The sequence below is a fragment of the Nymphalis io genome, chromosome 18 (assembly GCF_905147045.1).
Source record: "Nymphalis io chromosome 18, ilAglIoxx1.1, whole genome shotgun sequence".
NCBI lineage: Eukaryota > Metazoa > Arthropoda > Insecta > Lepidoptera > Nymphalidae > Nymphalis > Nymphalis io.
Genome location: NC_065905.1, coordinates 10950113 through 10974890, shown reverse-complemented (window position 1 = coordinate 10974890; position 24778 = coordinate 10950113). Strand labels below are relative to the sequence as shown.

The following is a 24778-nucleotide window of genomic DNA, read 5'->3' as shown; positions in this document are numbered from 1 at the left end:
CATGACTTTAATTACCCATTCATAGATATATAACATCCATGTTATCTAAATAAGATTTATTTTTTCTCTAAAGGAGCGTCTCCAAGCCGTGTTTCACGAGGCCATGCTGGTGGCTCCCCGGGAGCGATACGCCCAGGAGGGTATCACGCTCGACGATGGTTCTGAAGAAGGTAACAATGAACTATTAAATCAATTTGCTTTAAATCCAATGACACTCATATGTGCATTAAACCATTACACCATAAATCTAAAGCTAATGTCCCATGATTTTTATAATAAGTGAACCAAAACCATGGTTCATTAAATCAAGAGAATATACTTGTATAGAGCATGTTATAACCTCTTCACAGACTGGTTATCTGAGACAGTTAATCCGGGACCAATGGTAGACTTACTGGACAAGTCGCCGCAGAATACGATCGTGCGCAGTTCCCAAGCCGACCTACGTGATTGCGATCGTCGAGGTCTCCTATGGTAGTATACTCAGTATTACTATGGAATATTCAATTGTTACACAATGTATAACAAATTATTTTTATTATATTATTTTATTGCATTTTTTTGCAAACTGTACAGACCGGTAAAAGTGCATTTTAACAGAGAAATGTTCACGAAGTGTCACATAATATAAAGATAAACACGCAATGCCCGAAGGCTCCTGGACGAGGAGGCCATGTACCCCGGCTCGTCGGACGACACGTTCCTGGAGCGCGTGCTGGCGCACTACGGCGCGCCGCACCACACGCACTACCTCATCAAGAAGGCTCCGCACAACCGGCAGTTCATACTGCAACATTTACAGGTAGCCGGCGATTACAGTTTGTCTAATTTCAAATGTATTTATTTACTCCCCCTCCCCCCCCCTCAAATAGATTAAAAATAAAAGTACATGTTCCACTGCCGGACAAGGGATTCTGGGACTGAGACAGTACTACAGATTAGTGGATGTACATGTTATATGCTGTTTCTAATATAATTTTTAAGCGATAAGCACAAAAATAATTATAAAATAATAAGAAACACATTGCCGTGGAGTACCGGCTTAGAATAGTACTCCACCAATCTCATCCCGTGGGTGTCGTAAGAGGCGACTGAGGGACGGGGAAAAGGGGTGATGGGCAGCAGCGTCCCCCCCTCATAAACATCTTACCCCCCCTACTGCGCTCGCCAACATCCCTGCCCAGCGCGGCGCGTGTGGGCAAACTCTCTTTAATGGCAGATGCGCCCAAAAAAAGGCCGCCAGTTACCGGCAAGCCTGCTAGGCCCGACCAAGGTAGTGGTCGCGGTATCGGCAGGGCAGGGGGTGCTAAGAATCACCGGTTTACGGCAGGCTACCGTATAAAACGACTGCACATGGCAACGTACAATGGATGCTCGATGAGGCTGGACCATCACCTCGCCGAATTAGAAGTAGAGTTAAGTCATATAAACTGGCATATACTGGGGTTATCTGAAGTCCGAAGACAGGGGGAAGACACGATAACTCTAGAGTCCGGTAACTTACTCTACTTTCGCGAAGGTGATAACCTCTCCCAGGGTGGTGTCGGTTTTCCAGTCAAAAAGGATCTCATTAGCAGCAATGTGGAAATCAGTAGTGTGTCGAACCGGGTAGCGTACCTTGTCTTAAAACTTTCCGACAGGTACTCCCTGAAGGTCGTACAGGTATATGCGCCAACTTCGACATACTCTGATGATGAGGTCGAAGCGATATATGAGGACATCGCAAAGGCCCTCAACGACACTTCGAAGGCCCACTACAATGTTGTTATGGAAGACTTTAATGCTAAAGTGGGAGTACAAGAGGTCGAAGCGATATATGAGGACATCGCAAAGGCCCTCAACGACACTTCGAAGGCCCACTACAATGTTGTTATGGAAGACTTTAATGCTAAAGTGGGAGTACAAGAGGTCGAAGCGATATATGAGGACATCGCAAAGGCCCTCAACGACACTTCGAAGGCCCACTACAATGTTGTTATGGAAGACTTTAATGCTAAAGTGGGAGTACAAGAGGTCGAAGCGATATATGAGGACATCGCAAAGGCCCTCAACGACACTTCGAAGGCCCACTACAATGTTGTTATGGAAGACTTTAATGCTAAAGTGGGAGTACAAGATGGTGGTGAATCGAAAGTCGGACCTTACGGCTTGGGCTGCAGAAATCACAGGGGGCAAATGCTGGTAAACTTTCTCGAAGCGCAGGGGCTCTTTTTGATGAATTCTTTCTTTCAAAAGAAGCCTCAGAGGAGGTGGACCTGGCGAAGCCCCGATAACGTGACAAGGAACGAGATAGACTTTATCATTTCGAATAAAAGGCACATATTTAGAGATGTTACAGTGATCAACAGGTTTAATACCAGAAGTGATCACCGCTTGGTTCGAGGCACTCTAAATATCGACTTCAAAGCCGATCGAGAATGATGAGGTCTACTCTCCGACCTACCATACTCCAAGCTGCTCAAGGCTCCGAAAAGTTCCAAATGGAACTTCAAAATCAATTCACTGCGTTGGAAACCGTAAGCAGCATTGATGAGAAAACCGACACGCTGGTCAAAATACTGCAAAACACATCCCGCAAGTATTTTCCGCCACAGAGAAGAGACGCACCAAAACTCTCTGCTGAGACACTCGAGCTCATGAGAAAACGACGAGAACTACCATTGTTTTTGTCAGATAAGGCCTTAAATCGAACAATAAAAACGCTGACGCGACGCGATCTCCGACGCTCCAATACCCGTGCCATCAAGGCTACGATTGAGGAAAATCGGGGATCGAAAGTGTTCGCTCGCAAGCTTGGGAGGCCGCGCCTGACAAAACTTAAAACTGAAAATGGTGGGGTCGTTACCTCTAGGCCTGAGATTGTCGGAGAAGTAGAGAGGTTTTATGGGCAGTTGTTCTCTTCAAGATCGGATAAACCCTTGGGAATCAGTATTGATGACCAGCGCGCCCCTCTTATGCGCCATTTCTCCGAGGAGCTCCCGGTCGTTGACCAAGGCGAGATTAGGGCGGCTCTAGAACAGCTTAAAAACAACAAAGCCCCGGGAGATGACGGAATCACAACAGAGTTGCTTAAGGCAGGCGGGACTCCGGTCCTGAAAGAGCTAGCAAGCCTCTTTAATTCCGTCATCCAACATGGCAAGACCCCGGAAACGTGGAGCGGGAGTGAGGTGGTACTGTTTTTCAAGAAAGGTGATAAAACTACAGACCAATCTCCCTCCTGAGTCACCTGTTCTCAAGAGTCGTCACGAACCGTCTCGCCAGACGACTTGACGAGTTCCAGCCCCCAGAGCAAGCCGGCTTTCGATCAGGCTACCAGCACCGTGGACCACATCCATACTGTTCGGCAGATTGTACAGAAGACAGAAGAGTACAATCAGCCGCTGTGTATGGTATGGACTACGAGAAAGCCTTCGACTCCATCGAAACCTGGGCAGTGCTCGACTCATTGCAGAGATGTCATATCGACTGGAGATATATCGAGGTACTGAGATGTCTGTACAACGCCGCTACAATGACTGTTCACATCCAGGACTGTAAGACGAAGGCGATCCAACTGCGCAGAGGGGTGAGACAGGGGGATGTAATATCCCCAAAACTACCAACCAACGCGTTGGAAGACGTTTTCAAGACGCTGGATTGGACTGAGTATGGAGTCAATGTAAACGGCGAGTACATCTCACACCTTCGATTTGCCGACGATATCGTCATCATAGCAGAGTCGCTGGAACAACTCACCGAAATGCTGCGTAGCCTAGGCGAGTCTTCCCGGTGTGTTGGTCTCGGTATAAACTTGGACAAGACCAAGGTCATGTTCAATAGGCATGTCGTGCCGCGACCAATATACGTCGAGGGGAAACCTCTCGAAGTTGTTAGTGAATATACCTACCTAGGACAGATAATACAAGTCGGTAGGAACAACTTCGAGAAGGAAGCCGATCGAAGAATTCGCTTGGGATGGGCAGCATTTGGCAACCTTCGTCAAGTCCTCAAGTCGTCTATACCGCAATGTTTGAAGACGAAAGTCTTCAACCAATGCGTCTTACCTGCCATGACATACGGTGCCGAAACGTGGACACTAACTGCGGGACTAGTCCACAAATTCAAAGTCGCTCAGCGTGCTATGGAGCGAGCTATGCTCGGAGTATCTTTGAAGGATAAGATCAGAAATGAGATTATCCGGAAAAGAACCGGGGTCACCGACATAGCTTGCAAAATTAGCAGGCTGAAGTGGCAGTGGGCTGGTCACGTATGTCGTAGGACCGAGGGCCGTTGGAGCAGACGAGTCCTAGAGTGGAGACCGCGAATCGGCAAGCGCAGCCAGCGGCTACGGCGCCCTCCAGCCAGGTGGACCGACGACCTTAAGAAGGTGGCGGGCACCAACTGGATGCGGAAGGCGGAGGACAGGGAGCTTTGGCGCACCTTGGGAGAGGCCTATGTTCAGCAGTGGACAACGATTGGCTGTTCATTGAAGAAACACAAACTAAGCAAGGAACTGTGTAATTTGTCAGTTATTTCATGTTTTGGTACTGTCTGTATTTTGAGCATCATTTTTGACTAGTGCTGAGTATGGGCGTCCTGGTTTTACTTATCATCAGGTTGTTCATTTGGGGTCCAACTTCCTAATGTAAGTTAACAGAGATTTAGACGTACACGTTTACAAGCCCGTTCTCTTGCAGGGGACGAATCCTGTACTATATGATGTCACCGGGTGGGTGAAGGCGAGTCGGGAAAATCCCGCTACAAAGAAAGCTCAGACGCTCCTGCAGGAAAGTCAAAAGTATGTATTTTTTTATGTGTGCAAATCTTAGCCCTCGGTAAACGGTACCCTACCGAGTACCGAGCGCTAAGTGAGACTTCGAGCGTAACATTTCGAGCGACGGATGACGTCAGCGTAAAATTTGTTACTCATACATCAATTCTCGTGTTAAAACTGCTTTTTTAAAAATAATATATAAAAAAATACACGTCCACATATATATAAAACTAGGATAATTGCTTAAATGATGATCGATTCGTACTCACACCGGCCTGTCCGCCCGCAGCGAGCAGCTGTGGCGCGCGGCGGCGGCGCGCGGGGCGGGCGCGGGCGCGGGGGACGCCACGCTGCGCCGCGCCGCGTCCGTGCGCCGCCCGCTCGCCGCGGGTACGTACGCGCCGCCGGACACTCCGGCTCCTCTGCTGGACCCCTCACCTGTATACAGACATGACGATCGGTCGATCGGAAATAAACTGATTTAATTTCGCTCGCCGTAACTTGTATTCGTAAGGATTGTAGCGCCGTAATTCCTCGAATGACAACCTTCTCGATTTGTGTACCGCACGGAGCGTGAGCGTCAACGTCATATTAACGTAAAAAAATTAAAGCGACGTCCTCATTTAACACTCGGTAAGAAATATTAGAGGAGTTTATGTAATTTTCAATTATACGCGAGATTTGCCGGCATTTTGCCGGCAATCGATTATCCGGCGGTCCCTCGGCTCCGGTGGGAGGAATCTGACCCGCTAGAGGTTTATATGTATAGCGCACAGGCAACTGATGCTAGTTTAAATTCTGTAGTATTGTGTTGTAATTCGGAAAAATTATGTGTTTAACTTACATTTCTGGTGTAACTAATCGAGTAGAGTTGTAATCTTGTAATATTTGCTGTTGGATATTGCAAGGAATTTTTAGTTTTACTCATCATCATCGTTTGGCAAATTTGGGGTGATTTTATATAGTGTTTAATTAAATCTTACTGGTATAGCGCTGGGCACTTTCTACGGTTGCAGTATCTGATGTTTTTGTTTAGTATCTTGAGGCTAACGAATAAAAAGTACAAGGATTTCCACCAAGAAATTTTCGGTAGTAGATCGAAGAATTTTACATTTATCATGCAAACCAGGCACGGCGGGTATGAAGCGGCGCTCGACGGCGTTGCAGGCCAAGTTCGTGTCGGACGGGCTCGTGGACACGCTGCGGCGCTGCGGCGCGGGCGGCGTGAGCTTCGTGTGCTGCGTGCTGGCCGGCGCGCCCGACGCCGACGACGTCAACGTGCCGCTGCTGCGCTCGCAGGTACGTACTGGCGCCGCGCGGGCCGCCTGTGCGTCGTCAACTACTGGCCGCTGCTAGATTGGCCGATATTTGTAAACATTAAAAGATTTATATAATGCGTAACAATTTGTCTCATATTATATTTTATTTTCAGTTCCGTGGATTCCAGTTGCTCGACTCGGCGAGATTGTATAAACAAGGATTCCCTGAACATATGCCGCTTTCGGAATTCGCTAGAAGGTAACATTTAAATTACTCCTTACGTTTCTCTTACTAATGATAAAATCTATAAAAAAAATCTTAGAAATAAAGTATACTAGGCATGCCTTTTAAGTTCTATCGTTTCTATATTTCCCGGCAATTTTGAATTTGGAACTGTTCTATATTCGAATGTGTTTAAATTTTGAATCTCAAAACAGTTAAAAGTATTAGGATTAATGATATTGTTTAGTCACAGCGTCGATTGGAATCTGTCAGGTTACGTACGAAAATGAATCTTTCTAAGGAAAATGTTCGTGCAATAATTTTTTACAACTTTAGAAGAGGCTTGACACGGCTTCAGTGTTTTGAAGAGCTAATATCTGTGTTCAGTAATGAAGCCCAGTGATGTCTGTGGACTGTCGAACGCTGGTATTTAGAATTCTAGCGTGGACATACTAGTGTTAGTGACAAATCTCGCGAAGGACGCCCAAAATCCGCCTTGACTAAAGATAACATCATTGCTGTGAGACAACTAATTCTCGAAGATTGTCATGTGACGTATCGAGAGATAGAGGTTCTATTAGGCATCTCAGGGACAACCATTCAGAAGATCTTGCATGAAGCGCTTGGTGTGAAAAAGCTAGTTTGCCGTTGGATACCGCATCTGCTTTCCGACGATCACAAGGTGGCCCGCGTCAGATGGTGTAAGAAAACTCTGCAAAGGTTTAACCGAGGAGAGTCAAATCAAGTCTACGACATAATCAATGGTGACGAATCTTGGATCTAAGCCTACGATCCTGATTCCAAACAACAATCTACAATCTGGACCTTTCAAGACGAGCCAAAGCCGACTAAAGTTGTGCGTTCTCGAAGCACTTCATAAAAGATGGTGGCCACGTTCGTTGGAAAAACCGGCCATATTGCGACTATTGCGCTTGAAGATCGTAGAACGATTAACGAAGAGTGGTATACCACAGTTTGTTTACCACAAGTCATCGCCAAACTTCAAAAATCTAACTCAAAGCGACGCATCATCCTGCACCACGAAAACGCAAGCTCACACAGCGCTCGTCAAATGATTGAGTATTTGAAGCAGGAAAAAGTAGAAATTCTTGACCATCCTCCGAGCAGTCCTCACCTAAGCCCTAACGATTTCTTTACATTTCCTAAAATTAAGAAAAGTCCTCGTGGTCAAAGGTTCTAGTCCGGTGAAGATGCAGTCGACGCTTTCAAGTCAGCCATTTTGAACACCCCCACTTTAGAGTGGAATATATGTTATAATAACTGGTTTGAGCGAATGGAAAAGTGTATTAAGCTACGTGGTGAATACTTTGAAAAACAATAAAAAGTGCTATAAGGTTCTAGTTGTGTTTTTTTCGTCAAACTACAAAACTTAAAAGGCATGCCTCGTATCACAATATTAGTAATGCATTTTTCACTATTATTATTGTTATTATTATATAATAAGAAAAACTACCTGTACCGATAGAATGTTTTCTCTCAACTGAGTGCTAAGTTTATGCTTTATTATTAGAAGTTCAAGAAGTCAGGATCATAGCTGCGACTTTCACATTGCTAGCCTTTAGTTTGTACGACACGCCATTTAGCAATTCCGCAGATATGTTTAACCTAGTCAATTAATGAATTTAAATCTTATGTTCGAATATCATAATACAAGAATATATAAATGATTAAACTAACGTTTAGTATTTGTTGATTTTCCGGCAAAATAAATTCATTACGGTTACGTTATTTAATTGTTAGAAAAAAGTAACTACCGAGTTTCTTGTCGGTTCTTCTCAGTAGAATCTACATTTCTATTCATATTGTAAAATAACGAACCAAAAGAGCCTACTTGTATAAATCATATGTTGTTTTGACTAATGTCGACGATTGACGCTGTGGATAATTAATGAATGTTCCTGAAATTGGTCCTTCGAGCCTGATCGAATATGATTTGTACATTCAAACAGATATCGCCTGTTGGCGACATCGGAAAGTGAAAATGCGGAAACGCAACAAACAGCCGCGCTGTCGGACCGGCAGGTCGTCGACGACATGCTCCTCGCGCTGGACCTGGACGTCACGAGCTACCGGCTCGGCCTCACTCAAGTAAGTGCAACTTTTCAGGGTACGCGTGCAGCCGCTGGTTGAAGGGACAATTTTGTTTTAAATTATTTTTCCATTTGGATTATAGGATTTATGAAATCAAAAATATTATCCAGGTACATATATTTTAATTATGTTCTTCTTCTTCATTTATGAAGGAGCCTAAAATTAAAAGATTTTTTAATCACAAGTTCCTACACATAACGTGTATGGCTGCTGTTTAATGAGACAAGTTTTATTGTGTCGTTAAATGTGTAAATGTAAACATATTATATTGTGTCTTAAAATAGATAAATAAATAAACATAAAAGGCCGAAATTTACTATAAAAACGATAAATTTATAGATAAACAAAATCCAGTTAGTGTTGTTGAGATGTTCTATCTCAACACTCTGCTGTCAATCATAATCATTAAATATATATTTAACATTATATACATTGAAATCTGATTTTTAAACTAATTGCGGTTTATAATTCTTCACTAATTATATAAAAGAAGAGCAAGATAATAGAGAATATGGATAGTGCGTGTGAGTTTAAAATGATCGCCTTAACCGAAATAAGTCTGTTGTTCAATGGGATTATTATATTAATTAACGCTTCTTGTAAACATTTATTAATATGCATTAAAGTTCCCTCATACGGCCTACTTACATTAATCAGCTTAAATACTTGTCATTATTATTTCTGAGATAAACGAATGAAATTACACAAAAGATTTATGACGCCATTAAGCTTGGGATAATAAAACGCACCGTTAAAATTATTGCGAACTGCCGAACGAAGGAATTATTCATAATAAGTTTATCAAAGTATATTCATACAAATAAGATATATAATTGGTTGGTAAAGTTAACTGTTTCATAAATAATATTATAACAATAAATATTTTTTTAATTAGCGAAATTATTTGATTAATCGTAATTACATAGTAAATAATTACAGGCACAAAGGACATAACATCTTAGTTTCCAAGGTTGGTGGCGCATTGCCGATGTAAGCGAGAGTTAACATTTCTTACAATGCCAATGTATATGGGCGTACCTATTTTATATAAAAACAAATCCTATATCATCAAATCAGTACCGTGTTTTGGATTGTATATCTGCTAGAATTAGGGATAAATTTCTGAAAACTATATTTCAACGCACTGATTTACAATGTCAAATATAGAAAAAAAATATATATGTTTTTGTTTTCGTGAATATTTAATATCTTTGAAAAAAATGTTTCCTACAAGAGTTGTAGACTGCGGCCTCAGCCGCTCCAGCTCACGCTGGTGCCTGTGATCTCCGTCGAAATACATATCTATACGAAAATTCCAGAGGGATTTTCGAATGTACAGCCAAAAATTTTAGTGTTGCAATCTATTGTATGTGTGTTGGAATCTATTCAAGTTGAACGGTTTTTTCCTTGACGTATGACAGGCTCGTGGAAAAGTTCGTATGTTATACTTATATCTGAAATTACTCTCATTATATTGTTACGGCTCTTTAATGAAAATTGTAGTTTAATTTTGGATAACTTTCACAACTCATAAACAATGATAGCTTACGATTAGTTTTGATTATATGAATTATTATTGTTGCTTTTACTTGGCTACACACGTGCGTTCGTGCGTGCGTGTTCGCGTTTTTGCGTCAATTATTCTAACAAAGTGTCAAAACGTGTTTCCACTTGTAGAGTTTTTAGTTCAGTATACATACGTCGTTTTGATGTTAATCGGTATTCTTACTCGATCGTCAATCGCAATTCTATCCTTCATTCCATTTTATTTGTTTAATCGGTTTTACGTATTTAGTTACGTAATTAATTATTTTGAATAACCTTTACTGTCGCAGTTAGCGTCAACGCTATCGAATAAGTAAAAAAAAACTCGCACTAGCGACACTGGTTCTGTCTGTCTTCGTCACTTCCACACAAACATAGATTGTTTTTGTATTTCAGCTAACATTTAACAAGATATTTGTAATGGGAAATATTACATTAAATAGTATTTAAAAAATGGCACTGAGACAAGCGTGTCTTATCCAAAAGATCTCGAAGGTTTCCTACAACACTTCAAGCCCTGCTCGGTTCCCTCGATGCTTGCTTTATTATGGAGTTTTCCTGTGATGATGTTTTATTTATAATTCATCTCAAACGGAATAATCATCTTTTAAAAATCGAAACCGACTTGAAATAATATTCGAGTTAAATTACCAAACTCTAAACTGATACAAATATACACCAAAGGCACGGAAAACACGTCTGTGGAGATTACAAAATAACATAAAGAAAGAGTTACCCCTTCGGAACATATTGTAGCCTAGGTGTAAGTTAGGGAAATATACAATTTTTATTTTTTTCATTATTTTCTTGATAAGTAAACTTACCCGTCGAATATAGAACCTTTTTTTAAAGACTTTTACAATTGACAATGTAACTAATAATATCAGTGGTAATTGTCTGCCTCGTTGGTCTAGTGGCTCGATATGAGGCCGCAGATCCGGAGGTCCTGGGTTCAATTCCCAGGTCGGGCCAATTTTCTGTCAGATTTCTGTCAGAAAATTCTCAGTAGCAGCCCGGAGTCTGTAAGTTAGAAGTGTGTACACTCCCGTGCCTCGGAAAGTTGGTCCTGCGCCTGAACTCTTTCCGGTCGTGTCGAATTGCCGTCCCATCGGATTATGAGAGTTAGGAAATAAAGAGTGCACCTGTGTTTGCGCACACACTTGTGCACTATAATATCTATGCGTAGGTGGCTAATCTCTTTTGAGATTGGCCGCCGTGGCCGAAATCGGTCTGGAAGACATTATTATTATTATTATTATTAATTGTTTTAAGCATGTATATAAATTTATAATAACGTATAAGTAAGCAGCGAATGTATTTGTTATGTAACAGTATAGTTCGCATAAGAGTAAATAAAATTATATCTATATACTTGAAAATGGTTTACAGAGACGTGATAAAAAATGATCTCGTTACAAATTGGTAAATAGAAAATAATATTATATATATATTGAGTTTCGAGTTACAAAATCCTTTCTAATATTATTAATTATCTATATAGGTATGTATTTACAAAAGAAAAATAGTATATGTTGTATATCAGTTGTCTGGTTTCCATAGTACAAGCTCTGTACAAGCTTAATTTGTGATCAGATGGCCGTGTGTGAAAAAATGTTCCAGAATATTATTATTAATGTGAAAGTGAGTTTCTTTGTTACGTTTCCATGTAGATTTAAACGATCATCATGTAATTTTGCATACACGTTTTCTGGGCTACAGAAAAAGACGTATGGTCCGGTACACCTTCCTTAAAAGCCGGTGACGCACCTACAAGACCTCGGGTGTTGCAGATGTGCATGGGCGGTGCTTCAAGCTCGCTTCATATTAAATTTTATCAAAATCGGTCAGTGGCTTAGCCTTGAAGCGTTAAGATACACAGAGTTACTTTCACATTTATAATATTGGCGTAGATTGCAAGAGATTACTCTCATGCATTTTTCCTAATATAGATTACGTAAAAACTACATTTAATGTACTTCTAATATCTAGTCATAACAGTGCGGCTAACCGATACATAACAGCGGACTCACGCAGCAACGGATACAGCTTACGTAACTGTTCTTAATGTTATTACGTCACTATAGAATTTTACCTCCGATCACGATGCCTTTTTTGTCTCTTATTCTCTTATATTTAAACTAGATGTTCTAAAATTAATTTTAAAATCGAAATAAACTTAAAAATGCTCTTATTAACACTTTCCAAGTTACCATTATAATTTTTTTTGTGCTCAATGAAGTCATAATGAATCTTTCAGAATTGCACTTCTGATCACATAGATAATATGTTTGTCTCTTAAACAGTTAATTACACTTTTCAAGCAGTTATTTGTAATTTTAATGTGCGTGTGAGAGTAGTAAAAAAATATATTTGTTGACTCGATAATTTATAAAGATAACGAAATTACAAATTGCTTCCGACAATGGAACTAAAAGAACGAACGTAAATGATTTTTTTCTAATGTGCAAATAATATATGTATGAAATGAATGTATTTTTTTACAGTTAGATGTCATGTGTGGAATGTGAACAATCTCACTTTCGCGTTTATAATATTAGTAAGGATTTGTTGATTAAAAAATACATTATATTCAATATAATTTTAAACGTGAATAACGCAATGGTTTATTTCAAAAGTTGCAGGTCTGATCCACGCTTTATCAAAATGACAAGCTTGACGCTTTATTAAAGGGAGAAAATAGGTATATTAGTAATTCCTTAAAAATGCGTGCAAACTTTGTATGAATTCAACACGTAAACAGCCAGGACGGGAAGCTGGTTACTAATAACATTATATATATGTATATATATTTTTCGTCATTAAATATGACTTTGTAGGACAAAGGTAAACGATTTGTAGGTCATCATTGTTTTTAATACCTCTCGTCTCAATTCGGTACGCGTTGACGTAACGCATTATGTCATCGCGTCATTTCCGAACCTGCTTTCACGTTCACAACAAAGTGAAGTTATCGAATCGTGACCTCTTTTTTTAATGAAATATTACATATTCTTTTAAGAGTTTCTGAAGGTTTACTTATCTAAGAAGATATATATATATATATATATGTATGTATATATTTAAGGTTAAAGTGGTGTTGTCACATTTATGACGTCACAGCGTCATATCCGTTTCTACTTTTACACATAATTTGAATTATATAAATGTAAATATATTTGAATATTATGATATTTCGTTGCTATTGCAAGCACAAATTCAAAATGTACACTATTCAAGCACGCTCTTACCAGCAACTTTGTATTGTCATTATACAAGTGAGAAGTGATTCGTGATTAATTCGAATATATCAGTAAATTATAGGGTATATATGTCTCTAGGAGTAACAAAACGTTAAGGAAAATATTTATATTTATATAAGCGAGTAATAAGGACTTCTTGACCGAATTTCGGCCTCGTCGGACAATCTCAACTATACTAGCCATTTGAGCAGGAAATATTATAGTGCACAAGTATTTAAGCGATAATAAATGAGTGGCAACGGCAGTCCGACGTGATGAACCGACAGATTTAAGTGGTTTCTGAAGTGTAACACTACCGAATGGGTAGTTACGAGCTGCTATGAAATTTATTTTCGGGGTTTGAACTCAATAGTCCAGCTCCTACATTCATATAGGAAGCCTACAAGGCAATTGTCTTTAGTAAGTTTAAGCGTAGTACCTATTATTCAGCGTCAAGTTAATATTCTTTAATCTAATATATGTTAAAATATAGATTTTTAAATTCATCGTACATAATTATAAATGTAATGCGAAAATTTGTATGTTTAGATGTCCGTTGTTTCATTTATTTGTTGAAAGGTGTAGGTGATTTATTTACAACTTTCGTTGTTCACAAATTTAAAATAAAGCGTTAGTTTTTGATCTTTTGTTCGATTGTGAAGAGAGTGTAGTTATAATTATAGAGAAATAGAGCTTTTGTTATGTTATATTTATTCTAAGTTAATATTAATGTATATATATATATATATATATATATATATATATATATATATATATATATATATATATATATATATATATACTCTCTCTCTCATCTCTGGACCGCTATAAATAAACTTCTCAGCGATTTGAAGTATTCTTATTTTTATACTTTTTTAATCGACCCCCCCCCCCTCCTCCAAATCATAAGAGTAAATAGAGTTCAAGTTATTTTTGTTATAATACAGATACATATAATTCGTTACAGTTAAGCGGAGTATCTGACTATGTGAAAGTCGCAGGTTCGATTCTTACCACTTGTTATATGGGCTGTTGTTATTTCCTCCTAACACAAGCTGTACGCTTAACTGGAGGAGAAAATAATGGAATTAGTAATTTTTTGAAAGCAAGAACTACGAGTAGCTTTAAAAATGAATTAGGTCGACTTGTATATTTGTCGTATATATATATATATATATATATATATTATTTGAGCAGCATTAAGCTAAGTAACATATCTCCATTTATAAAACGGCACAATATCACTTAACTACATAAATTCGCTTTAACTAACTTAATTTAACTTCCTAACTTTGATAAATTATACGGCGCTATTTAAGACTTCTTTCGATAGTTCGCGCGATAAAAAGTAATGCGTATTATGTAACACATGTTATTATGTGTTATGTGATCAAAAATAAACGTAAATCATATTTAATAATCTTGTTGTCTCGAAGTTTTAATTATAAATATTAGGTTAAATTCAACATTAAAATACGTAATCGTGCTAACAATGTGTACCTACTTACATTGAATAAAGAGAAAATCAAAGAGACATCCGCGAAAGGTAAGGAAATGTTAAGAAAAACCGACGACTACTACTCACAAGGACTGGATTAACTGGCAGAGATTAGAAATTTAATGAAGACCGTGAAAACTTGATACCAACGTGTTATAGAGCGAATTAGAGGACATTATAGCAAAGCATCTACGGACCAATTTACACTTTCTGAATATCTTTAATATATAATTCAAAGTTATGTATAGTTAAGAAAAACAATAGTTGTCTAATGATAGACATGTCAGAAAATCCTTTATATTTATATTAGCAAATGTATTGAAATTTTTATGGTAATGCATTTATAAAAGATTATGAAATATTTAATATTTGCAATATTCATGTGAGGGTTTTTATGAGTGCGTGGAAAAGCTCTAAACCTTGTGCTTAACAGGAATGGAAGAATCTGCTCAACAAAAATAAACACTGAAAAAAAATTGACTCATGCAGGTTTTCTCACGGGTAACTTTTTTTTAACTACTGTCCGACTTGAGATTATTGCTGGTTGTTCTCGGAATCTATATTCCGAAGCGATAGTAGATTCACATTTAATTTAGTCCTGTAAAATAACAAACAAGAAGTTATTAAAGTATATTTTGATTTGATTTCAACCTCACTAGCTTGAACGGGTTGGTTAAACCAGCAATCGTTTAACATTCACGTGTTCTAAACCCTGGGCTGTATCTGCTCCTTGTTAATCGGGTTTCATGTGTCTATATCTATCAATCAAAAATGTATTTCATTGGCCCATACAAAATATATTACATTCATTTAAATTAACTAATAAACCGACATTCACTCATTGATGACGCGCATGTTTTGATTACACTTTGATTAGCCCATACTCATTGTAGATACATAATATTTTTTTGTATCAACTTTGTTATACCGTTCAATATAATGTCGTTCTTTGAATGATTTCGTTCAGCGAAAGCGATTAAGTTACGTTTCGACTGTTGTTTACATTTAATTAAAAAACGTTTTCGTTCGAATGTAATTTCTTTCGATTTATTCGGTTAATGTTTTTCTAATATATGTTACGGTTTTTTTTTTTAATTTTTATATAAAAGATTTCTTTTTTACGTCGTTTTATCTGTTATATGTTATTGTTCGATTTGTTTATTTTTTACTTTCTAACGCATTTATCTTTTAACATTTTAGATATGAAAATTTAGATTTTACTATATGCAGGCTCGTATAGCTTTGTGCAAACCTATCTGATAAAGTACCACCCACTCTTCAAATATTGTACGCTAAACAGCAATACGTAATGTTGTTGGAATACAAGAGCAAGGGACATTACATTTTAGTTCCCAATGTTAAAGTTATAAGGAATGTTTAATTTTTCTCACATAGCCAATGTCTAAGTGTGATGGTGACCACTTACCATCAGGTGGCCCATTTTCCCGTCCGCCTATCTAAAATATAAAAAAGGAAGTTTCTGAATTGTATTATTGTCGAATTAATTAATTATCCATATTAATACGGTTTCATATAGTCGAACGCGGGAATCTTAGGATATATATTAACAACAATCAACTTAGGATATATACTATCGGACAAGTATCCGTGATCCGTAACAGCCTGTGAATATCCCACTGCTGGGCTAAAGGCCTCCTCTCCCTTTTTGAGGAGAAGGGTTGGAGCTTATTCCACCATGCTGCTCCAATGCGGTTTGGTGGAATACACATGTATGATATTAATAATTATTTTTGTGCTAGATAGTCAGTTAATTGAGAAAAGCTAGAAGCTGCGACCCATGGGGCTAGAGTGCAGAAACCGGTTCTTATAATAATCACAAATTAACGCGTTTTAAACTAGAACTGTAGCTCCTCGCTTGTAATTAAATTTAACAGTCAAATAAATATTATTTTGATTACAAGAATGATATCATGCATTTACCTTTTTCTGCAAAAATAAAGTATATGACCATTAATTAACGGCTTTTTTTTTAATAATTATGACACACTTAGGTAATAAATTAACTTTTACGGTGACACCGAATATAAATGTTATGTATAAAATCTGACCATAAAAATACTTATACGATATTAATGGGAAAACGAATGTAAGTTTTCTATTGAATTATGTTAAAGAGTTGTTTAATTTTATCATTCCGTCAGCTGATGTGTTCGTGATTTGTTTTTAATAAGATACCGACAGAAAGGACTAGCAAAATGATTAATTAAAGCTAGTTAGCGATATATATAGCGAGCAAGTATAATAGTTAGAACTGGCACTAGAACGACCCGTCGAAAAACCCCGTTGAAAAGCTTAGGTCTGACGTCACAGGCGTGTATAAATGACCCTTCAATGTGCCCCGGACTGCCCCGCCCGGTGAAGTCCAAATAAAAGAAGAGCATATACAGCATACTAAAAAAAAATATATTATTTCAGTGTAGTGGATAAAATTGTTATTTCTTTCATAATTTGTATCCGCAATTACCTGCTCGGACTCACTCATCAACCGTCAAATAATACGAAGTATCTTAAGGTTCAATAACTGATACAAGTGTGCCAGCCCCAGTGGACTCGCTCAAAGTCTTATCACATATAATACGAATCCAGACTCTGGACTGCTGCTGAGAATATTCGACAGAAAAACCCAATAACTGTTTAATTGGTCCGAACTGGAATTTGATCCCAGGACCGGCCGGTTCTGCGGCCTTACATCTAGCCACTAGACCAACGAGGCAGTCAAATTTTATTATTATAGTAAAAGGTCGATGGTAATGATATCAGAGTAGCGATCTCTGATTGAGTTCTACTTTTATTTTTTTGTTTTAAATTACTTGTCATATGATGCCTAAATTACAATATAATGTTTGACGTGTGTAAATCATTTGTATATTTTATATATCAGTACAGTACAGTAACAGTCTGTGAATGTCCCACTACTGGGCTCTCCTTATTTGAGGAGAAGGTTAGGACCTTATTCCACCACGCTGCTCCAATGCGGTTTGGTGGAATACACATGTGTCAGAATTTCACTGAAACTAATTTCACTGTCTAAACACATGCAGGTTTCTTCACGATGTTTTCCTTCACCGTCAAGCACGAGATGAATTATTATCACAAATTAAGCACATAAAAATTCACTGGTTTGAACCCACGATCATCGATTAAGGTTCAGGCGCTCTTACCACTGGGCCATCTCGGCGTATATATGTTTATAATAATTCAGTATGTTTCGTAATAGCGTCACTATAGTCCGGTTTTCAGTACTATGATGACTATATTTGCATTTGTATATCTAATACGGTATGATTTTTTATCGGTAAAAATGCATGTGAATGGCAGTTTTTAATTTACCTAAGCTTACAAAATAAATATAAAAAAAAAAAACAAATAATTAATAAAACGTAAATTTTAATATACTTTTTATCTAAACGATAGTATATATACATTTTAAAATTATTTTATTCAATTACGCTTAAGTACAAGTGTGTTGTCGGCGCGATCTAGACAAAAGTAAAGTTTCGTTTCAAGTTAAATTCACGAAAAGAGAATAAAAAACGTTATTTAATTATCTTTCGAGATACGATTTAATTTTTTACAAGAAAAAAAAAGAGCGTAGATTTCCAAGGAGGAGGAGAATGTGAATAAATATTTTTAAAATGAAAGTTTAGTATTCATGGATACAGTTACCGGCACGTTTAGGAGTTTTTACTTTAATATGATTACGCTGAGCGACCGCTGAAATCGTGTTAATTAGCTCAAGTATCATTCTTTAACGATGGATTGTAAAGTTTTATGTCTCATCTTTATATTTTTAAATGTACTTGTTGCATATTGCAGTTACAATTTCGGAAGTTTAATTCTATTTTTCATTTAGAATATTTTTTTATATATTTATGAATAATAATCATCAATATAATGTATAATATATAAATAGATGTTATTAATTGCTAATATCTGTTTTAACTGCCTCGTCGGTTTAGTGACTTATTATAAGACTGCATCTCATCTGATCTCATAGTCTTTTTCTTCTTCATGGGCTAAATCCCGAGCTAATAATTTTTCCGTCGTGTCGGATCGTCGCATTGTACTTTGGGGATCATTTATTATTCATATTTCTTACTTTGCCGGTTTCTATGAACAGTAGTAAACACTTACCATCAGGTGGTATATATTCCAGGCTATCTTTTATTTAATAAAATAGATGGACGCACAACTGGCCCACCTGATGGTAAGTGGTCACCACCGCCCTTAGACATTGGCGCTGTTAGAAATATTAATCGTTCCTTATTTTGCTGTCATGTGTAAATGCGCCTTGGGAACTATGATGTTATGTCCCTTGTGCTCCACTGGCTTACTCACTCAAATCGTAACACAACAGGACTAAGTATTGCTGTTTGGCGGTATAATATCTGTCGACTGGGTTGTACCTTGTACCCAGACGGTCTTGCACAAAATTCTACTAACAAGTCCTGTCTAACTGCTACAGTTAGAAAATAAATTAAAATTATGTTTTTGTATGATATGTGTTTTTGTTTACCGTAAGGATGTTGTGATCTCTAAAGCCAATCTGAGGAAACAAACTCCAACTACATTGCTTCATACGATCGTGAATTGTGATATTATGCGTCATTGGCCATGATATATATGATATCCATATTTATAACACGCATGTCAAAAGCTACTTTGCTCGTATCGCCGCAAGTCGAATTTCAACATTTCTCGAGTGAGATAAAATCGATTTGGTCGCGCTTGTGAGTGATCTAATTGGCATCCTTGAATGTTTAATCTTCATTCCTACGTATTGAGGTTCAAGAAGATCGATTCTTGGTTATTTTAAAACGATGTCTGAACGAAATGTTAGTGTTTACGTGTTTATGTTTTTTTCACTTTGTCTGTCTACGAATAACAATGATGTCGACTCCAAATCAACGGCATCCGTCACGTTGTAATATAATAAATGGTAGATTACGTTGGCAAATAAATTTGATTCAACAAAACCCGATTGCGAACAAAACTGAAAGCGTCAAAACATAATACAAACTTTTGATTCTTGATTGAGAAGTGTTAGATGAAGTCGGATACAACTTCTGCTTCGACGACCGTAACGGTTAGAACCAGGAAAGTTACACATGTTAACGATAGAAATCATGATATTAAAAAAAAATTGTTAAATTTAAAATATTTTAAATAAAGTGAAATTTTAAGTGAATAAAGTAGTTTTTAACAGTTTGGGTCAAAAATACCTTAAATTTATAAAGCGTTCACTTTAAAATCTACTTTCATTTCATTTGATTGTAAAGCTCGTCTCTACAATAAAAAAGTAACTTTTCTCTCGCTAATAGACTCATTATAAGAATATAAACCTCTCCCTGCGGTCAATGCTCTGCCAGCTATGAAATCTAAAATGTAATATTCCTCATGTCTGTAATTGACTAAATCGTTGAAGATATACGATATATTAATGTTATTGTTAGAATAGCAAACAATTCCTAACAAGTAATTTTACACTGTCAGTGTAAACCATATGAAAAAGTATTGCTTATAGTTCATATTTAAATAAAAATTGATTCACATCTAGCTAAATATAAAACACACACAGCCTGTTAATGTCCCACTGCTGGGCTAAGGCCTCCTCTCCCTTTTGAGGAGAGGTTTTGGAGGTTATTCCACCACGCTGCTCCAATGCGGGTTGGTAGAATATACATGTGGCAGAATATCAATGAAATGAGACACATGCAGTTTTCCTTCACCGTCAAGCACGAGATGAATTCTAAACACAAATTAAGCACATGAAAATTCAGTGGTGCTTGCCCGGGTTTGAACCCACGATAATCAGTTAAGATTTACTCGTTCTAACCACTAGGCCATCTCGGCAATATAAAAAAGAGAGTTAAAAACGAATACATACCAAAGCTTGGGTAATTTGAAGTCGTGAATAAAAGCTAATCCAATCTAATGTATTATTAATTGTATAAGAACATCGAAAATTGTCATACTTTTTTTATTATAATGATAAGGCTCTTAACCGAATGTGCCGAGGTCAAATCCGGATCAGCTTTATTATGTTTTCACGTACATTCAAATTGTGATTAAACCTAATTTGTCAGATGAAGAACTTACCATCACTTACTTTATTTGAAACCAATTAATAACAAAAGCAATTGTTTCTTTATACATATATTACAATTCGATTATTTCCAAAGAAAAAAATTCCACGAATAAATTATCGTGACAAAATCGTAAAGGTCGAAGTTCGGCGGGATTTTCCGAGAAGATGTATCAAAGTCCAAATGTCGAATTAAATATCCGAGAGCGTGTTTCGGCTGTTCTCATCCCGCATAACTTTGTAATTAAATATTAACGATTAAACCATATAAGATATTAAGTAGAAATTTTAACGATATATTGGAGTCATTTATGTGCAGAAACGAATATCAGCTGATGCCTTAATATTTAATGAAGTTTTCTTAGAACACTTTATAAATTTTTATTGTTTTAATAAAAGGTATGGTAAGGGTTGAATGTTATGCTACTAAATAAAAGAGACGAGCTCGCTCTGGTTTATGCCTATTTTTTTTTGCAATTTAGCTTTTGGGATATCTTTGTACAATTATTTTTTAAAGATGTTACCGTAGCGTTATGCATGACTCAGCTCTGCCATCGATTTTGCTATAATTTTTTTTTGTCATTTTTGTATTATAAAGCAGTAAATGCCGCCCTTATAATGCTAACATTTCACCCTTAGAACGACATTTACATACAAAAATTTTCTAAAGCTAGTTTTAATAAAATAATACTTTTTACAAGTATGTATTAGAACCGATCAGCGAGGGCGCTGCTGCACACCCCGACACCTACCTTTATTTAATCATTTATATATTAAAACCTTATTGTCTACAAACTCAATACAATGTTAGCTATTATCCAGCTGGATAAGAGTGAACAAATTCAATACTATTTTTAGTGTTAAAGGAAATAGTATCATAACATAGAATGTTAGTCAAATAATCACACAATATAATAATTGTGGTTGGTAGATACTTGTCTTTCACGCCGAAGGTTGTCGGTGCGATTCCCACCCAGGACAAACATTTGTGTGCATGAACATGTCTGTTTGTCCTGAGTCTGGGTGTAATTATCTATATAAGTATGTATTTACAAAAGAAAAGTAGTATATGTAATCGGAACTAGAATTAAGTAGTATTATAAACAGATATATTAGTCAAGAACCATTTGTAGTGCATAATATAGCAGAGCTATTAGAAAATACTATGGAATATGTAGATCAAAGGTTTTTACCCTTTCGATTGGAAGGTCATATAGTCAGTATTGACTTACTACGCTCATGAGTATTTGTATGCTTCGATATATTTTTAAAGATGTTTGTAATTTGTCTTTCAAACAAACCGTCCTAATAAAATGTTATATTTTGTTTCGAGAACTAAATATAAAAATTAAAATTAAACGCAGAAAACATTGGTGCTATTGAAGTCTAATGCTTATCATGGGTCATATAATATAACACATGAAAAAAGCTATTTATATTTAAATAATACATTATTACAGATAGTTGTCTATAATAATTTATAGAGCATTATGTGTTTTTTATTTGGAGGTCAGCGTGATTTATCCATATGTTAATTGAATAATTTAGTTACGTGATCGAGTTGCCTGCGCCTGCGCCGACCAAACGCCAGTCTCCGACCGTATCGCGACTCGCGCGCACTTTCGCTATCAAACACCGCGCACTTCCGCTTACCCTTTGTAGCGATCTTTCTTACGTGAACAACCAAAATTATTGTAATATTAATTATAAAAAAATATTCAAATAGTAAGGCAATTAGCAAAATAATAGTATATTATTAGTGCTATTTTAATTATTTTGATGAAATAAAAGGCAAACTATATTATTTTTAATATCTAAAGGATTTTATAATAGTATTTTTTACAATAAGAATACCTTCTTTAATAATTAACATTTCGTTTCAATTAAACTTTCATTACTTATTGAATATAAATTTCGAAATTCAAAAGCTTATTAAAAAGAAATTTTGGTACAATCGTAAACTCGAGTGATTTTTTTATTTTAATTAAACGATATTTTGAACGTGTTGTTAAATATATTTAAAGATTTCAACATCGAACAATAAAAACAAGCGTATAACGTGTAATTATATATTGTAGTGAATAGTGACAAAAAGGATTATGTTGGTGATCCTTGCGTTCATCGGCGTACGTTTTGCCCTCCATGTGTCAAGGCAGAGCGGCCGCGCACTCGCCGATGAGTGCTACACGCGGAAGTAAATATAACTATATATTATATGTTAACTTGCATTGAATTAGATATAATAGTTGATTACATTTATAATGGACAGAAGAAATGATCTCAATAGATTTCGAACTTAATGTAATAGAATTAAAGTTTTATTTTCTGATTACGATATTGATTTATATGACGTTTTTGTGATAGTTGTTTATTTTAAATATAAATATTTACAAATTTTTTTTATTGTTGCAATCGGTTGTGTCATTTCTTCTCTCGAAGTTCTTTTACGAGTGTTACAAATCAATGTATTATTTACTTCTTGTATTTTGTAGAGTTACATGTGGTTGATACATAATACTACGTTACGTAACGTTTTTTTTTTTTAAGAATGTTGAAATGAAAGGATTTACTTTTATATGGAAGCACTTGAGACAAAGTGAACGGTAAGGATAGGATATCATACGACCATAATCTCTATGTATAAAAAAATATTTTAAAGATTCGTATTGGATCAGTTTTATTGAAATAAAAATCATTTACATATCATACATACAATAAATATACAACCTTAAATGACAAAGATAATTGTAATATTATTCACTTTATATATTTGCACTTATTTTGCAAATGTAAATTAACATACCTAATATCTAAAACGTAAATCTAAATTGTATGGAATAATAATGCAAGTAATACAAATAAAAAAAAAAAAAACATACACGAGATAAACTTAAAATATACATAATTACGACAAAAGCGAACACACATTTGTTACAACAAGAATTAAAAAGAAAAAAAACTACAAATGAAACAAATGAACTCGATTCGAAACATTTACTAAATGAGGGAAAAAATTGTGTACACAAGGGTTATGTATGTACATTGCAGCGTGAGAAAAAAATATTCAAAACTTGTATGTAAATTGTTTTTTAAAAATAGCTTTCCTCGTGTCAAGATAAAAGTAATATATTTTGACTATAAACTCTAATATAAATATATATCATAAATATCTGCTAAGTATAGGTTGACTAGCCGTAAATGCCTAGATGGCGTTAAGTCCGTCTTATAGCAATTGCTTTCTTTGTCAATAAAGTTTAAATTCATAAATGAAATAGTAATGCATAATCAGAATGATTCAGTTAATAATGAGAATAAAAACTTTTGTGCTGCGTGCGCTGTCGGCCTTCACCCTTCAGGTAATGCCAGGTTCGTGATAACACTCACAGTCAAAATCATGGCACAAATCGTAGTTTAATAGTTTTATTGTTCTTCAGTTATTTAATTACGCCAATTCAAATCAAAATTATGTTCAATGTGCTTTGTTTTAATCTATCTACAGCTACGACTGCTGTATTTTAAAGTCTATTATAAAATGTTGCATTTGCTACAAGAAAATAATGAATGATTCATATTTTGTACCGCTAAACAGCAATACTTAGTATTTTTTTTTTTTTTTTTATAGAATAGGAAGGCGGACGAGCATATGGGCCACCTGATGGTAAGTGGTCACCAACGCTCTTAGACATTAGCATTGTAAGAAATGTCAACCATCGCTTACATATCCAATGCGCCACCAACCTTGGGAACTAAGATTTTATGTCCCTTGTGCCTGTAATTACACTGGCTCACTCACCCTTCAAACCGGAACACAACAATATCAAGTATTGCTGTTTTGCGGTAGAATATCTGATGAGTGGGTGGTACCTACCCAGACGAGCTTGCACAAAGCCCTACCACCAGTAGAATTATATAAGTATTGTTGCATTCCGGTTTTAAGGGTGAGTGTGCCAATGTAACTACAGGCATACCGTCTCTACAAGGACCATAACTAGTCTTAGTTCCCAAGGCTGGTGGCATTGGCGATGGAAGGGATGGTTAATATT

At 36.5% G+C, this 24778-nt stretch overlaps 1 protein-coding gene across 2 annotated transcripts in view; it reads left to right on the top strand.

The window, feature by feature from the left end:
* The window catches only part of LOC126775334 (unconventional myosin-XVIIIa), a 240144-nt gene that overhangs the window by 97959 nt on the left and 117407 nt on the right, over positions 1-24778 (top strand). For both annotated transcript variants that reach the window (XM_050497182.1, XM_050497183.1), the window contains 8 exons: positions 74-170; positions 351-474; positions 655-802; positions 4677-4777; positions 5043-5143; positions 5883-6052; positions 6186-6271; positions 8206-8344. In XM_050497182.1, coding sequence (XP_050353139.1) covers positions 74-170; positions 351-474; positions 655-802; positions 4677-4777; positions 5043-5143; positions 5883-6052; positions 6186-6271; positions 8206-8344 — 966 coding nt within the window. The remainder of the gene's footprint in view (positions 1-73; positions 171-350; positions 475-654; positions 803-4676; positions 4778-5042; positions 5144-5882; positions 6053-6185; positions 6272-8205; positions 8345-24778) is intronic.